This window comes from Lepisosteus platostomus, chromosome 3, assembly GCF_059453375.1.
Source record: "Lepisosteus platostomus isolate fLepPlt1 chromosome 3, fLepPlt1.hap1, whole genome shotgun sequence".
NCBI classification, from domain to species: domain Eukaryota; kingdom Metazoa; phylum Chordata; class Actinopteri; order Semionotiformes; family Lepisosteidae; genus Lepisosteus; species Lepisosteus platostomus.
In genome coordinates, this window is record NC_142613.1 from 77,221,158 (window position 1) to 77,235,801 (window position 14,644).

Here is a 14,644-nt window from a genome sequence, read left to right on the forward strand (position 1 = left end):
CAGATTGGTTTAGATCTTAAATAAACTGAAAATCATTTCCCTGAGACTTTGTACATTGTTTTCAAAACCCACATCCTTAACAAATAACATACATACAGTGGTGTGAAAAAGTGTTTGCCCCCTTCCTGATTTCTTATTTTTTTGCATGTTTGTCACACTGAAATGTTTCAGATCATCAAACAAATTGAAATATTAGACAAAGATAACACAAGTAAACACAAAATGCAGTTTTTAAATGAAGGTTTTTATTATTAAGGGAAAACAAATCCAAACCTACATGGCCCTGTGTGAAAAAGTGATTGCCCTGTTAAAACATAAATCAACTGTGGTTTATCACATCTTTGGAAAGCTGAGTTCAATTTCTCTAGCCACACCCAGGCCTGATTACTGCCACACCTGTTCTCAATCAAGAAATCACTTAAATAGGACCTGCCTGACAAAGTGAAGTAGACCAAAAGATCCTCAAAAGCTAGACATCATGCTGCGATCCAAAGAAATTGAGGAACAAATGAGAAACAGCGTAATTGAGATTAATCAGTCTGGAAAAGGTTATAAAGCCATTTCTAAAGCTTTGGGACTCCAGCGAACCACAGTGAGAACCATTATCCACAAATGGCGAAAACATGGAACAGTGGTGAACCTTCCCAGGAGTGGCCGGCTGACCAAAATTACCCCAAAAGCGCAGCGACTACTCATCCAAGAGGTCACAAAAAAAAACACAACAACATCCAAAGAACTGCAGGCTTCACTTGCCTCAGTTAGGGTCAGTGTTCATGACTCCACCATAAGGAAGAGACTGGGCAAAAATGGCCTGCATGGCAGAGTTCCAAGACGAAAACCACTGCTGAGCAAAAAGAACATAAAGGCTCGTCTCAGTTTTGCCAGAAAACATCTTGATGATCCCCAAGACTTTTGGGAAAATACTCTGTGGACTGACGAGACAAAAGTTGAACTTTGTGGAAGGTGTGTGTCCCATTACATCTGGCGTAAAAGTAACACAGCATTTCAGAAAAGGAACATCATACCAACAGTAAAATATAGTGGTGGTAGTGTGATGGCCTGGGGCTGTTTTGCTGCTTCAGGACCTGGAAGACTTGCTGTGGTAAATGGAACCATGAATTCTGCTGTCTACCAAAAAATCCTGGAGGAGAATGTCCGACCATCTGTTCGTGACCTCAAGCTGAAGCACACTTGGGTTCTGCAGCAGGATAATGATCCAAAACACACCAGCAAGTCCACCTCTGAATGGCTTAAGAAAAACAAAATGAAGACTTCGGAGTGGCCTAGTCAAAGTCCTGACCTGAAGGCTTAAGGCTTGAAAACCCTCCAATGTGGCTGAATTACAACAATTCTGCAAAGATGAGTGGGCCAAAATTCCTCCACAGCGCTGTAAAAGACTCATTGCCAGTTATCGCAAACGCTTGATTGCAGTTGTTGCTGCTAAGGGTAGCCCAACCAGTTATTAGGTTTAGGGGGCAATCACTTTTTCACACAGGGCCATGTAGGTTTGGATTTGTTTTTCCTTTAATAATAAAAACTGCATTTTCTGTTTACTTGTGTTATCTTTGTCTAATATTTCAATTTGTTTGATGATCTGAAACATTTCAGTGTGACAAACATGCAAAAAAATAAGAAATCAGGAAGGGGGCAAACACTTTTTCACACCACTGTAAGTATTAGCAAAAAGGAAAATAGGCATTTTGCTGTTTTTACACAACTGCATATTATGGAAAGCATACATTGAATCTATTATCTTTAGCTTTATCTTTTTCTTTTTATACATTGTAGTCTCACCAGGATTGTTGATGAATTTCTGATGTGTTAATAAAAGCAAGAATCATTAACAGAATCTGTAGAAATGGCTATTGTGTAAACAAAATGTGCCAAAATCACAAAAAAATCACTAAAGCTAAAATATACCTGTTTGATTCAAGATAATCTGTGCTCACTATTTCAAGCATAAGTGTATTCCATCTAACTCGGAAGAAATTTTACTGCATGTCAATACAGTTTTTAATTGACATTCAGATCAGACCCAAGAAAACTTTAATGCTATGATCCTATTTAGAAAATAACCAGTTGTAAACATGTTAGATGGAAAAGGAATAAGGGGAAATAAATAAGGAATTTTGTGAATATCATATTTAAATATCTGATATCTAAAGGCTTTCAGCCAAATGTAAACAGGAAGAATCACATGAAATCATAATGCAAAAAATACAAATGTTTTAATAACGTATTTTTGAAATACAGCCCTACTGTATAAATGTAGATTGTATCTATACAGTATCAAATTGCATGTGGAAATTCAATTAATTTTTATGGTAAAAATACTTGTTTTCTTTATATAATTTTTCTTTTCTGAAGACAACATCTAACCAATTTGTAACATGTACTTCAGAATGTCAGTTTCAGATTTCCACAATGTATTTGTATATGTTGGTGTCTAACTGCATGACAGAAAATACAGGGGAAATGACAGCTAATTCGATGACTCGGCCCCCTATTCTGTCTTTGTTTCCAGATATTGTGAAGGACATGAAAACTCCTATTACAATCCTAAATGCTCTATGATTAGCAGTGAGGTGAAAGTGCTGATTTTAATTGACAATTAGGGAAGAACATACCACTGACAATGTACTGTAAGTCTCATTAATAATAACTTGAAATCTTTCCGAGAGGAGAGGGAATTTACACTGACACCCACACTATTAAATCCCCTGACTTATGTAGGACTGCAGGTATTACTGATATCCTTTCTCAATGAGGTTTTGACACTAGTTATTTTTAATATACGTTATTTGTTTCCTGAGCTGTGTATGGAGATAATTATGTCTTTACTATACTGTTTTATATTTTCATGGATTAAAATTATCTGTATAAATTATAGAGAATAATCGTTTAAATGGGAATTTGTAATCCTGAAAAAAAACCCTGAAAATATTATTCTGATAATAACTTTTGCTCCATCATGCCCACAGAGGAGATAGAGAAGTGACAAATTACTATTCCAATTGAATCAAGAGGGAATTTTTAGAGATAACAAAGTGGAATTAGACCAGAAGATTGTGGTTAATATACAGTACTGTATGCACTATTTAGGAACCTGCTACAGGATCTTTAATTCCCAAATGATCAGGGACCTTGCTTCAGCATTAATAATTTATCACATAACAATAATAATAGTGGCGGTGGTGGTGTAATGTTTAGAAGCCCCACCTACTATACCAGCACTTTGTTTCTTTTTCCTCTGGCATAGTGATCAGTGAAGATATATACATTTAAATAAAATCTATTGGTACACTAAACACATGAATGGACCATCTATTATTTTTAACATAGTGTAACGCATACGGCCGGCATTACAGGTTGTGCAAGCCAGCTTGCCAGCGCAGTGACGTCACCGCCCTTCCCTGTGAATAGCAGGGACCTCAGCCACCGGCCTGAGGAGAGATCTCCCTTTAGCTCAGCTGGCTGGGTCCCTGTTGAGTGATGCCGGAGGCCTGTGTTTGAGTCCCCAGTGGTGGGAGGCTAACTTGTGGTGTCAGTGGTGAGGGCGCATACCCATGTGAACCTGAAAGTGCTACAATATTTTCAATTAGTACAGTAAGTACTGGAGTCAAAGATTGCAGTTACCCACACATATGGACTGACCTCACTGCTACTGTACCTAACTGAGACACAGCACCTTACAAAGTTAATACTGGATTCTAGACAATAGGAGACAATTCATTGGATAGACTGAGATCTATTTCCAGACTTTCAGACTTTGCCTGTAGGATATTCAAACAACAAAATATTTAGATAAATAAAAAAAATAACAAATTAAGAAGTTTACTTAGTGTTAATTCAGTACGTTTTAGATTTCAGTCCTCAAAGACTATGCTTTGTTGCATTTGCTTTGTTTGTAGAAAGATGGTCATATTTCTGATACCGTAAGCTAGTTTTCTTGGACCTACTCACCTCTTTTACATTTACTTTATGTGTTTAGCAGAGGTCAATTGTACTATTTGTACTAATTGCACTAAGCAAGAGGTTTAGTATATATGGCTGTGAATGGTCTGCACCTGTTTATTGTTCTTAGCCCAGTGCCACTGATCTCTCTCATGGTCGTGGTTTCTCTCAATGATAGACTTATGATTAGGTGCATAAAACACTAACCTCTCCCCCAACTTGACCTGTGTTCTGCTAACTATTATCTAGACATGAAGTAGTAGAACTATTTAGCTTGTAGTCTAACTGAGTGAGCCATCTATGTGTCCCTATTGTTTTCTGCACCTACTGTATATTGGTGAAATGTTACAGAATGTTAAATTACTTTTTCATAATCTATATTGATTCAACTAGTAAACCCCCCAGCATGAAATAATGTAACAATATAATAATAACCACATTTATTTTATATGGTGCTTTTCATGGTACTGTATATCATCTTGTAGAGTTTCAAGAAGTCACAGCAAGTTCAATGCAGTTTTGAAATAAGTTTATTACGAAGACCTTCAGAGAGCAAAGCAGGGAGAAAGTTCCCTCTCAAAACATAGCTCTACAATCCAGAGTAACTGCTTCCCTTTTAATATACTGTATTATTGCAACAAACACCTGTCTGTGTTTCCTTACAAAGAAATACAAATATTTTGCTATCAAAAGAACATATCTGGAAATAATGTGTCCCATCATTTTAAATAGAGACCTCAATGCCTTTGAGCCACATGACACATATCCTACTTTTAACATGTAAGAAGAATAGTTTCTACAATCTGAAGGTAAATAAAATATGGAGACTGGTATGTATAAATTAATACAGTCAATTAAACAGAATTGAAAGTGGGAATATAAAAGTGAGTTTTAATAAAAAGACGTGGAATTGCACATTGTCCTTCGTTAAGTAAACATTATGTGTATAGGGCGTTAATAGTCCAAACCATTCAAGTACTGAACGTTTCTGTAATTAAGTTACTGTAGAATTTGAAGTTATTAAAATAGATTATATACAGTATACTGTACTTATGGATTTTAGTTTTGGCTAAAATCCATGCAGCTGAGTTCTTAACATCCTGCAACTTACTATTAACATGTTTGAATAAGAAAGCAAACACTACAATGGTCAAGGCTGGAAAAGACAACAGCATGCATTATCTTTTCTTCTTCAGACTAGAGAGGTGTGTATGAATATATGATGAAAGTATTGATGTAATTCTAGGAAGATGTAGAAAAAACACCTTCAAAACACTGCAAAGATGAGCTTCACATGCAAGACTCAGGTCAGAAATGACCACAAGATTCTGATCTGAAATCTTGATGTGATTCCCTGAGCATAGTCAAACTACAGACTTTCAGATAGATACATATTTACATTTACTTCTAAGCAAGGTGACAAAATAGTTCCTAATTAACATTTTGTTTTGAATAGATTTTACTTTGATTCTTGTAAGCACAGAATTGAAAGCTGATGCTGTACTTGAATAATCTGACACAGTGGTAAAGTACAGTATAAATTGGTTGTACCAAAAATGGAGCTTTGTGAGACTGCCAAGGTAAAGAATTGAAAAGTTTGTACATAGGAAGGCAGTGTGACTAGAATCCAAGGAACATGTGGGGGTGCTGATGTTGATGATCATTTTAGAAACCTCCTCAGGGGTAACAGCATGATACCTTCCAAGATATGGTGCACTAAGCTTGAGAGTACATAAATTAGTTTTTTAAGTGAAACTACAGGGTGCCTGGGGTTCCTCACAATAGCAGCAAAGGTTCAAAGCAGAGTCCCGATCAAAAGACGCACCCCCACACAAGGCTGAAGTCAAACAAGTCTTTATTGACTGGAACTATATATACTGCCTGCTGCATATCTGGTACAGCAATAAGGTTGGTCGATGTGCAGACTGAGGCAGCCAAAATAGTAGCATAGGGATATAATAATTCAGTTTGATGCGCGTTTCTGATTTTTAATTCGACTGTCAGTGAACCTGCAGCCTGCACTGCAGTCATGTGGCTGCCGTGGTGGCACCGCCGCCGGCCTTCAGCTCTGGAGCTGTACTGGTGTACGAGCGGCCTGTGCTGTGATGGAGAGACTGGCGTGGTGGCACCGCCGCCGGCCTTCAGCTCTGGAGCTGTACTGGTGTACGAGCGGCCTGTGCTGTGATGGAGAGACTGGCGTGGTGGCACCGCCGCCGGCCTTCAGCTCTGGAGCTGTACTGGTGTACGAGCGGCCTGTGCTGTGATGGAGAGACTGGCGTGGTGGCACCGCCGCCGGCCTTCAGCTCTGGAGCTGTACTGGTGTACGAGCGGCCTGTGCTGTGATGGAGAGACTGGCGTGGTGGCACCGCCGCCGGCCTTCAGCTCTGGAGCTGTACTGGTGTACGAGCGGCCTGTGCTGTGATGGACAGACTGGCGTGGTGGCACCGCCGCCGGCCTTCAGCTCTGGAGCTGTACTGTTGTACAAGCGGCCTGTGCTGTGATGGAGAGACTGGTGTGGTGGCACAGCCGCCGGCCTTCAGCTCTGGAGCTGTACTGGTGTACGAGCGGCCTGTGCTGTGATGGAGAGACTGGTGTGGTGGCACCGCCGCCAGCCTTCAGCTCTGGAGCTGTACTGTTGTACGAGCGGCCTGTGCTGTGATGGAGAGACTGGCGTGGTGGCAGCACAGAGGCTTGTAAAGCAGCTATGCGGCTGGGCTCTGCAGCTCTGTGGCTGTATTTGAAAATAAACATCCCGCGCTGTGTTAAGGTGGCTGGTGCGGCAGCAACACAGCCAGTCTTCTGCCCGGAGGCTGGTTCAGTAGTGCATCAGCCTCCGCGGGGGCATAGTCTGATATAGGGGTCTTCTGTTGCTCATGCTTCATCCTCTTCTCTCCCTTCCTGGTTCGCTGCTCTTTTTATGGGAGCTGGAGTAGGGAGCATGGGTCATTAGTTATTATTGTTTTCCAAGCTAGTCATATAACTTTGTGTTGCATTGGATATATTTTAGATTAGATTATAATAAAACAATCCTTTTTGGTATGTGCTAATACTTTCTAATAGTTACACATATTTTTCCAAATCAGTATTTCTTTTATCAGTATTCAAGATACAGTATCTGCTAAAATATAACATATAACAAATAACAATAATTTTGTCTTTAAGAATTTTTTGTTGGAGAATGTGAGTTTGCACTAAAAAATTGCAAAAAGTGAAAAATAATGGGAAATGGTGGAATAGTTGTAAAAGATTTGTACAGTAAGTATCATTTCTAATCCAGCAACATTTAAAAAAAAAATTAAAAAGGGTCTGAATTCTTTTGCAAGGCTCTCTGTGTTGAAACATCATTATATAAGGACGTTGATCTATGACTCAGATGTAAATAACTTTCTGTTATTTTTTTGTTTAGATTCACACTTCTCTTATCAATGGTAGGCCCAGTGCTGATGACCCATCCCCTGTCCTGTTGAACTTTACTTCTGCCCAGTACATTCGACTTTCGTTTCAGCGGATAAGGACACTAAATGCAGACTTAATGACTCTAGCATACAATGATCCTTTGGATATTGATCCAATAGTTACTAGAAGGGTAAGTTTGTAAACGTATCCTGAAAACGGGTTGGTGATCATTGCTTCTTTGATTCTACAAAGAACAGATATGCCAAAAAAGTTTGGTTTCTTAGAATAACTGCTTTATTTTTTGCTAACTGACAGAACTTGATAGTTTCAAATTCAAAATATTTAATTGAGAAATCTTTTAATTCGTATAGAAGGTTCACCTCATCATGTGTTGACACTATGGTCTGCACAATTAGTCACAAAGATCCAGTGTTTTACATAATTACCAGAATGCATTTTTAAGTAAAAAATATTAATTGGAAAAGTGCCACTCACTAAAGGCATATTAAATACCTGTGATTGTGGTACTGTTATTGATGTTTAATAAATGCTGACTACTAATAAGTTGTTTTGGAGTTCTCTTAAAGGTAATGTAGTTTTGGAACATACTATTATATGATTATTTAAGACGCACAAGACTGAATAAGTTGTCATGAACTTTTCTAGTATCATACCTTTTTTAATCCTAACCCTGCATGCATTTAGACTTTAAAACATCAAGCCAAGTTTTCCTACTGGTTCAGACCATCAAAATGTTTACCATTTCTAATGAATTCCCCTTTTTTAAATTTAATTAATTTTCTTGAAGCATATACTTATTGATCTAAACTGTTTCACCTGCTTTACTTTTTCTATCTTTTACATATGTTGAGAGAGCATCAAACTAAAACTCTCTATGCATGTATGTTTTTAGAAAATGAGGTACAGTATTTGGATATTGTTAAGATGTTTTAGGTGTCATTTTATTTAATTTAACATTAATGATTGACCGTAATGCACTCAAGTAACTTTATCTGTTGGAAAATCATTGAATCTGCTCATTATTGAGAGTTGGTTGGGCACTGATGAAGGGTGACCCCTTGAGTGTCAAACTTTATGAAAATCAAGAAAAAGAACATATAAAGGAACCAATATTCCCACATAACAAGAGAACACTGCCTTCTTGTCAAGCAGTGGAGACACGTTCTCTTTTGATACTAACTCTTGTGTACACCAAAGCAATCGAGGAGGTCCAAATGTGAAGGTCTGGGCAGGAGTCTCTAGTTACTATATAACTTCACTTATAGACATCGATGGCAACCTGACTGTATGGTGATACATGAAGTCCTGAGACCTCACTTGCTGTGCTGAATGGGCTCATTCTGATGTGATAGCATTACAGCAGAACATGCCCATCCTTACGCTGCTGCTGTAAAAGGTTCCTGGGAGATGAGAATGTAACAGTTATGTTGTGGATGCTATGCACTCCATACCTGAGCCCCACTTCCAGTATTGGCCAATGGCTAACCAGTGACTTTCACTGTAGACTCCCTTGTTGAGCAATCCGGATTATGACAAATGCTAATCAGAATTATGGATTCATTTATGTCATGTTTGTTCAGTAAAATCTTAATACGCCTGCTACTTTTTTATCTTTTTCTTGATAAAGACTTTAAATTTGTTAAAGTTATATCATAGAAGCCTTTTGAGAGAGTTATATCTTAAATGACTTTTGATGCTTAGAATATTTCATTTTAAACTTGTTTTGTTTTGAAGAGTCTATTTTATGTTAAGTCATTTTGCTTATTTTTATTTTTTTATACAGTATTACTATTCAATTAAAGACATATCTGTGGGTGGAATGTGTATCTGCTATGGGCACGCAAAAGCTTGCCCCTTCCACCGTGAGACTAAGGTTTGTGGATTTTGTACGTTTTCATGAGGATTTTATTATAATGTGCCATCAAAACAATAAATGCATATGAACTATTTTGTTATTTAACATTCCAGAAAATATTATACATTCATAATAGATATTATATAGGCTATAATCTTTACTTTACATATACAGTACTTTATCATGTTATACTGTACTATACTGTATTTATTATAATATATTAAATATTATACATTTACATTCATTCCGTGTTGCATTTATATTTTAAATGCTACTATCTTCTTTAACAAACTGTTTTTTATTCAATTTGGTTGTTGTAGAAATTTAGCTGTGAATGTGAACACAACACCTGTGGAGAAAGCTGTGATCGTTGCTGTCCTGGCTACAACCAACAGCCCTGGATGGCCGGGACTTTTCTAACACGGCATGTTTGTGAAAGTCAGTAACTGCAGAACATTTTCATCCTTTATTGAAAAGCGACTTTTTCTCCGACTTAGCAAATGTGATTCCGTCTTTAATAAAATTAGAAGTTATAAAATCTGAAAGGAAAACATATCAAAACTCTGTAGGAATAAATACATATTAAAAATGCTCACAATTCTATCAGTGTTTCTCAGTCAAATAAGATAGTTCATTCATAGAGAAAATGTGTTCTTTATAAACTATCAGAAAAGTAAATCACACTGAATAGTCATAGATTGGTACCAAATTCTTTTTTTCAAAATAAAGACATTATTTTGGATGAAAAAGCTAATTTATTGCAAAAGCTAGAAAAAATCCTCTATGACAGGTTATAATGAACAGTGACAAAGCTGTTGCAGTTTCATAACCTGAAATAGAGGGCAATTTAAATGATTTTATTAGACCATAGGATACAGTATATCTGTTATCTGTTATTATATTTTGAGTCTAAACATATTATATGCAATTTGTAAAAAAAAAAACACATATAAACTACTTTTTGAGTAAAGATATATTATTGCTTAAAAACATATTGTGGATGTCCTTTCATGTCCTAAACACGATGGACTGCCAGACATGTAACTGTTGCAAATAAATAGCCATACTATATGTATTTTTATTAAAAATATACAGTAACAAGGCTGAAATGAAAACAAATGTATTTAGTGGTTTGTATGTGGCATTACATCATAAAAAAATACTATTGCATACCAGTGTTGTTTGTTGTACGTCTACAGACCCATAATGACGCCTTTGAAGTAATATCATTAATACTTTATAGTGTATTAAGTACTGGTGACACAAAAAGCAAAACCATTTTCTGTATTTCTACTCACATCACATTTGACAGAGTACTTTGTTTCCAGAATGCAATTGTCATGGGAAGTCAGAAGAGTGCTACTACAATCAAACTATAGCTGAGAGAAAGCTCAGTCTGAATGTCAATGGGGAGTATGAAGGTGGTGGCGTGTGTCTGAAATGTGTCAACAACACATCTGGAATAAACTGTGAGACTTGTGTTGATGGATACTTTAGACCAGAAGGGGTAAGATGTCAGTTTCTTGTTCTTAATTTAATATTGATAATCGCTTGAAAGAACTGATAAGTGATCTCTTTATTAAGTGGTGGCACTGCTGTTGTGGTTGGGATTAACAGATGTATCGCTTATTTTTTTAGATCACCCCTGAAGACCCTGATCCCTGTGTGCCTTGTTCCTGTGATCCTTCTGGGTCTTTAAATGATATATGCGTAAAAGATACAACAAAAGCTGAAGGAGGTATTATGCATTGAATTATATATATAATGGCACATAGCTTTTTTGATTTTGTTTAAAAGTGACTGACAGCTCCCAAGATGGGAGGTCTATATGGGGTCCCATGCAGAGCATACTGTAGGCTCTGTAAATCTTTTAACCAGCTCTGAACAGGATTCCTGAAACAGTGACTCCCAGTTGACAAAATACTACCAGGGTACTACTAGGGTTTTGATCTAGACATGACCAGTGCTTTGCCAGACATCTGAGAGCTTGGAGTTTTGTCAGTTGGAGCCATGTATCTCCTCTCTTTGCTTTTGACATTGCGAGTACACATTCTCACAGGTAGAGGAAAACTCAAGTTACTGTCTTTTAGATGATCCAACTGTACTGCAGAAACACAGCACAATGCTGCTTGTGTCACAATACGGTCACTTTCTTTCAAGATGTGCATGTTGGTGTCTAAGCCATGGATGCCTTACTGCCCAGACTTGAGCCCTACTGAACATGATTGCAATGAACTAAATGACACATGGCATCCAGGACTCAGATCAGTGAACAGGCACATGTTTGCTAAGGTGCAACAAGAGCAATCGAACAGAATTCCACAGCGCAGCAAATAATAGTGCATGCAGCAGTGGCTACACACTACTACCCCACAAGCTTTAGAGTACACCCGCTGTTGATGATGAATGTTAAACAGCATGCTGTTTTATCACATCTCTTCAATAGAATGACTTTGAACCTGCTACAAAAAGATATTGTCCATTTCTTGTTAATAATATGTGAATTTGTTAACAACTATAAACAATGTGTCTCTACTCTTTAATCAGTTTGAAAGGTGTTGTAGATCCATTTATTGTGCCACAAAGTACCTTACCATGTAAACAAAAACATAACATGTATAAAGTTAAAAATAATAAACATTTAGATGTCTCGGTGTAGATCTCTATAGGTGTGTGTTATTGTGCATCAAAATTGTATTTATGGCAACATAAAGTACTGCATGTACATGCAAGTGTAGAGACAATTGCTAAGCATGGATCACAGTTGTGACGTGTATTTTAATTCAATTACACTTTTAGAAATGTAATGTGTAAGACTGGAAGAACAAACATGCAGTAGTTTGGAACTGTGTGTAATATACTGTAACCTACAGTATGCTAAACTTTAGGCATTATACAAAACCCTGGTGAAATTTCTCTGTAAACTGAAAAGTTAAAGAGGAGACACTTGTGTATCGCCTGCTTTTAAACTTGTTAATGCAGCATGGAAGATGTTAATAAAGTAGGGCTTCCGGGCTCACGTGGGTTTGCGCCCTACACCCTGCGGTGCCGCTGTGTACATACAGTACGAACATGTTATGATATTCAGAAATATAAAAAATTTCAATATAGTGTCCATAATATTTGCTATTTTAGTTTTTATAAGAAATATTTATTTGTTAAAAGAAAACTCATGGCAATAGCTGGATTTGAACACCCCACTTTAGGCTTATTAGTCACTCACCTAAGCCATCATGCCACAGACACAGTCACATAAAAGGCACTGAAACAGCCATACGTACACATATCATATACTACTGTACTGTACTATACTATACAAAGTCATATACTACTGTTTGTGCTACAGTACATGAATATAATTATATTGTTATTAATTTCTTTAGAAATGTGATTCCATATTATATTCCCTATTAATCAAATTCTAAAAGTATGTTTTGTTTACTCTGATAATAAGCGTATTCGCAGAAAAGGTTAAAACGATCACTTTTCACAAAGTATATAAACGTAATATGGTCAGAAGGAGCAAGTGAAAACATTTCCGAAATAACCACATGTAAGACTTTGATGCTTAAAATGCTTAGGGAGAAAGTGGAATACTGGTGTGTATTTTTTCTTTAAGCTACCAATACCAGCCATATACAGTTTACATAATATGTTTATGTTCCTAAATTAATATTGTTTATGACCTTCAGATGCGTTATGCTCCTCTTCTTTTTATGCTCAGCTACTAAAATTTCCCTTTAGTTATAAAGTTCCATATAAATATTCAATACTAAGCGGATTGCCCCTGTCGGTCATTTTGGCCAGCCAATCAGGTACTGCAGAACGCCGTGGTGGCTTGTGGGTAGTTGCATGCGGTACAGGTTTGGCTGTATGGCTGCATCTGTAACATGCTGTATACAGTATGCTTAACTTTAGGCATTATACAAAAGCATAAAAAAGTCTATGGAGTCTTTGAAGTGTTGCACTTAATATAAAAAGGTTCTGAAACTGATTTCCACCTCTTAGAGAACAGAGTATTATCCTTAAACTGCAAAAAATATTTGTTTTATATGATAGATATAAAAGAAATACAAAATCTAATTCTATCTTCTCTAGTGAGCTTCTCTAGTGTTAGATATAATATCTCTAAACGCAGATTTGAAAGGTTTGTGAATTGTATTCAGCAATCAAATGATGTATTTCCCCACATTTTATTGTCATTCATAATTTAATATTGATGTTTCATTAAATTTGAATATATATTACTAATTTGGATTTGTTCAAAAAATAACACAGCAATAACAAACAAACATTGTATGTACATTATATAAAAGTATGCAATTGTTTTTCAGTTCCTCTTCATTTTTTTTTTACCAAAAATGTCATTACATTTTTTTCATACACAATAAAAAGTAAAAGAAAGGAAACAGATGGTTGAGCACTTTGCCATGAAAGAACTTTATTGTGGGCTTGCAGTACATTATTAGTAATCTAAGAAAACATACTTTATTGGTCTTAATATTTTGATATGTAGTTATTTGTAGTTCAAAAGCATAATTTGCATATATGTTCCATTGAAATAAAATATACTTAACTATCTGAACTAACTGAACTATATGAACTACTGTATACTGTATTTTTTATTAAATCTAGCTTTTCCCTAAAACTAACCTTTATAAAGTGTTTTTAAAAAGTTGCTACATTTTTTAAAAATATAATTCATCATGATGTGTAGAGCACTGGTATTGTAAAACATTGTGATTTTCAGTATTTATTTCTACATTCATAACTGCTGTGCAGGTATTGTTCCAAGTACCAGAGAACAGATCTACTGTTTCATTCCCACACCAGATCTCAATGCAGGCTCCTGCTATTGCAAGCCTGGCTACAGTGGCGAACAATGCGACAGATGTGCTTTTGGTTACATTGGCTTTCCGTCCTGCATCTTCTGCAACTGCAGCACTGAAGGGAGCCTGAATGAAAATCCTTGTGAAGAGCCATGCATCTGCAAGGTAGGCAAGAGCATCAATTTAATCGATTAACACACTTAATTAAACAATCATTTAATTTAGCAACAATTTAATTACAGGCGTGAGATTAAAGAGCTACAACTGTGTATTCCATTTGACCAGAATTGCCATGGGGCTTTTGCAAAATTTACCATGAATTTAATGATGCCATCTATTACTGCTCTATAAAACATTCTACAGTTTCCTGCAAGAACGTCTCTGTTCCCTCAATATTCTATTTTCTGAACATTATGATGGGTTTTCAAAATATTTTGAAACCTGGCAAGCTAGGAACAGGATAGTCAATTTCTTGACTTTATTGTCCATTGTACCCACAATTCATCTCAAGACTCTCATCCTGTTTGTCATTCAGCCCGGCAATTTGCTAATATCAGAGTTCCTCTGACTTCTCTTTTAATTTGTCAAT

The 14,644-nt window shown here is 36.6% G+C and overlaps 1 protein-coding gene across 8 annotated transcripts in view; it reads left to right on the forward strand.

The window, feature by feature from the left end:
• The window catches only part of lama2 (laminin, alpha 2), a 203,708-nt gene that overhangs the window by 72,835 nt on the left and 116,229 nt on the right, over positions 1-14,644 (forward strand). For all 8 annotated transcript variants that reach the window (XM_088626879.1, XM_088626882.1, XM_088626883.1 and 5 more), the window contains exons 5-10: positions 7,361-7,540; positions 9,155-9,244; positions 9,547-9,664; positions 10,555-10,733; positions 10,865-10,964; positions 14,060-14,220. In XM_088626879.1, the coding sequence (XP_088483005.1) occupies positions 7,361-7,540; positions 9,155-9,244; positions 9,547-9,664; positions 10,555-10,733; positions 10,865-10,964; positions 14,060-14,220 (828 nt within the window). The remainder of the gene's footprint in view (positions 1-7,360; positions 7,541-9,154; positions 9,245-9,546; positions 9,665-10,554; positions 10,734-10,864; positions 10,965-14,059; positions 14,221-14,644) is intronic.